Source organism: Helicoverpa armigera, chromosome 22 (assembly GCF_030705265.1).
Source record: "Helicoverpa armigera isolate CAAS_96S chromosome 22, ASM3070526v1, whole genome shotgun sequence".
NCBI classification, from domain to species: domain Eukaryota; kingdom Metazoa; phylum Arthropoda; class Insecta; order Lepidoptera; family Noctuidae; genus Helicoverpa; species Helicoverpa armigera.
In genome coordinates, this window is record NC_087141.1 from 7199411 (window position 1) to 7201806 (window position 2396).

General features: G+C 39.1%; 1 protein-coding gene across 1 annotated transcript; it reads left to right on the forward strand.

Moving 5' to 3' along the window:
* The first annotated feature begins 1039 nt into the window (after nt 1-1039).
* Nucleotides 1040-1429, forward strand: LOC135118466 (uncharacterized). The gene has a single exon (XM_064040604.1). The coding sequence runs from the start codon at nt 1040-1042 to the stop codon at nt 1427-1429; it is 390 nt and encodes a 129-aa protein (XP_063896674.1).
* The last annotated feature ends 967 nt before the right edge of the window (nt 1430-2396 follow it).

Genomic DNA, 2396 nt, shown 5'->3' on the forward strand with positions numbered 1-2396 from the left:
AAATAAATAAATAAATAAATAAATAAATGATGATGAAGTAAACATTAAGACTAAAGCTTCATAAACATCAGTCTTTTTACAAAATTACATTCGCAGTATTACGACAGACTTTTAATTATGCTATCATATCACGATTTAATTAACCATCCTTCATAAACAGATACCAAGAACGACTTTATGTAACAGGACATCATAAGACATGCAACCATGCTTATTAATCGCCGTATCAAATCCGAGTGACAGCCAAGATTACGCACGCGATAGTCGTATGACAATAGTTCTGTAATTGATGCCTTCTTGTAGGATAACTGCGGTTAAGTCTCATCTACCTTTACATACAATTATTACTGCGAAGTTAGTTACGTAATGTTGGCATATCATCTTGGGTGTTAAGGCAAGTTAATGAGGGCAAAATTAACTATTTGTTGAAAAACTGGTGTTTTGATGCATTTGTTCTTCCCATAAGTCATAACATAATGTTTTTAATTTCTTGAAAAAAAAAAGTGTACACAAGACTAGGTCAACAGAAACTAAAAGAGTAACTAATCAATTTTAGACTAAAAGGCCTGTATTGCTTACTGCCCCTTGGTTATGCTAATCTAGTCAGCACGAGCTAACTACTTTCCCTATTATGTGCGCCTGGTACCTTCGGCGCTGTTCGGCATTCAACAAGAAGGCTTTCAAGACATTCAACAAGTGTCAAATCCTCTTCATCTAATTCATTGTTCTCACATTTACACGTATTTCGTAAATCAAGCAAACAAATTATCACCCAATCATGTTTTATCAATCTACACTAATAATTATGATATTGTTTATATCACTTAATGTTATTGGTCAATAAAATCTCAATGTTTGGTCATGGAACGTGACACATAAACGGGAAAGAGTTATACACGAGAAAGGGAAGGGGGATTTATCACGCATGCGCCAAACTGTCATTTGTACGGGGTGTGCAATAAGTGATACGGCGAAAATACATCTTGTTGTGATTAATTTCCATAAACCGGTCGTGAAAAGCTTTTACTCATCGGTAATCATGGCGCCTGCTAAAGAGCCGAAGAAACGAGTGAAATCTATTAAGAAACCGGGGGATAATCCGATAGCGAAAACGAAAAAATTTAAGAAGTGCAACAAATTGTCCACGTTCATGAATTTGATCTTTCGTAACGTTATTCGGAAGAGGACGGTATTGAGTGCAGAGGTTGCGCTGATCATCATGAAGATATTCATGAAAATGATTGGGAAGACAGCCAATGGCGTGACACGTCGCAAGAAGAAGTTTGTGACCGTCAGGGATGCTCAACTTGCCGTGGCTAGCGTCCTTCCTGGAGAGCTGGGGTACCGTGCTCACCAGAGCGCTATGAATGCGATCGCCGAGTTCCGTCGTCGTCACGCCAGCGAGTTGGCGAGATTGTCTCAAGCTTAGGCCGAAAGCCGAACGCCGAGATTTCAGTAGTGCGTAGTGTAGTGTTTAGATTGCGTAGTTACTCAAGTAAATAGATTGCAATGGATTGGTGTTTTATTTTGTATCCTTTATAAAGTGCAATTGGTTTTTTTGCAAGAAAACTGATATATAGGTCAGTTTTGTTGCGTATATAAGTATATAGGTCATAGGTTACGTACTAGAGTACCCGCGCACTGCAAACTGAACAGTGGGCCGACAGTTGTCCCGATGGTTGGTAAGTTATGATTCCAATCATAGTTTTTGGTCGGTCTGATACCAGCTAAATACGTGAACTTTGTAACAAGCCTTCTTGAATATTCATCTTCATAGTCATACTAATGTACCTAAGCCCAAGCAAACTTTCGGCCGACCAAAATGGTTAATCAATTATTTTGCAGTGTTTTGGTTATCAGTGTACGGGAACTCTTATTATGAGGAGAAATTAAATTTTGCTATATTTCTTTGGTTTACAGAATCCTTGTGAAGTTATTCAAATACATTGTGAGTGGTTAAGAGAAAGATAAGCCAACTTCAAATTGCATTGCATTGTTAGACCAGATGAGAATGCAAGACGATTATCTAAATTAGGGCTGCCAAGATTGAGATGCAGTTTTGTTTTTGTTTATCTGTCACGCTTGCGAGTTAAGCAACGCTTGGCGCTGCCTATCTCTGGATGCCATCTTGCCATGACCAACTTGCCATGACGAGTTCACCCGAGTTTTGAAAGGCTCAATAAATTGTTCCCTGCTGTCATTGGAAGTCAGAAGCCACTAAGTCTGACAACCAGTCTTACCGAGGAGACTCGGTTTCCAGGTAACTGGGTTGAGGAGGACAGTGCTTAACTGTCGCTCCATGTAAAACACCTGTACTTCGCTGCGAGACTGGAAGCTGACCAGAACGTATTTTCCCAAAAAAAAAAAGTAAGTAGATGATTATTTATCGAGACACA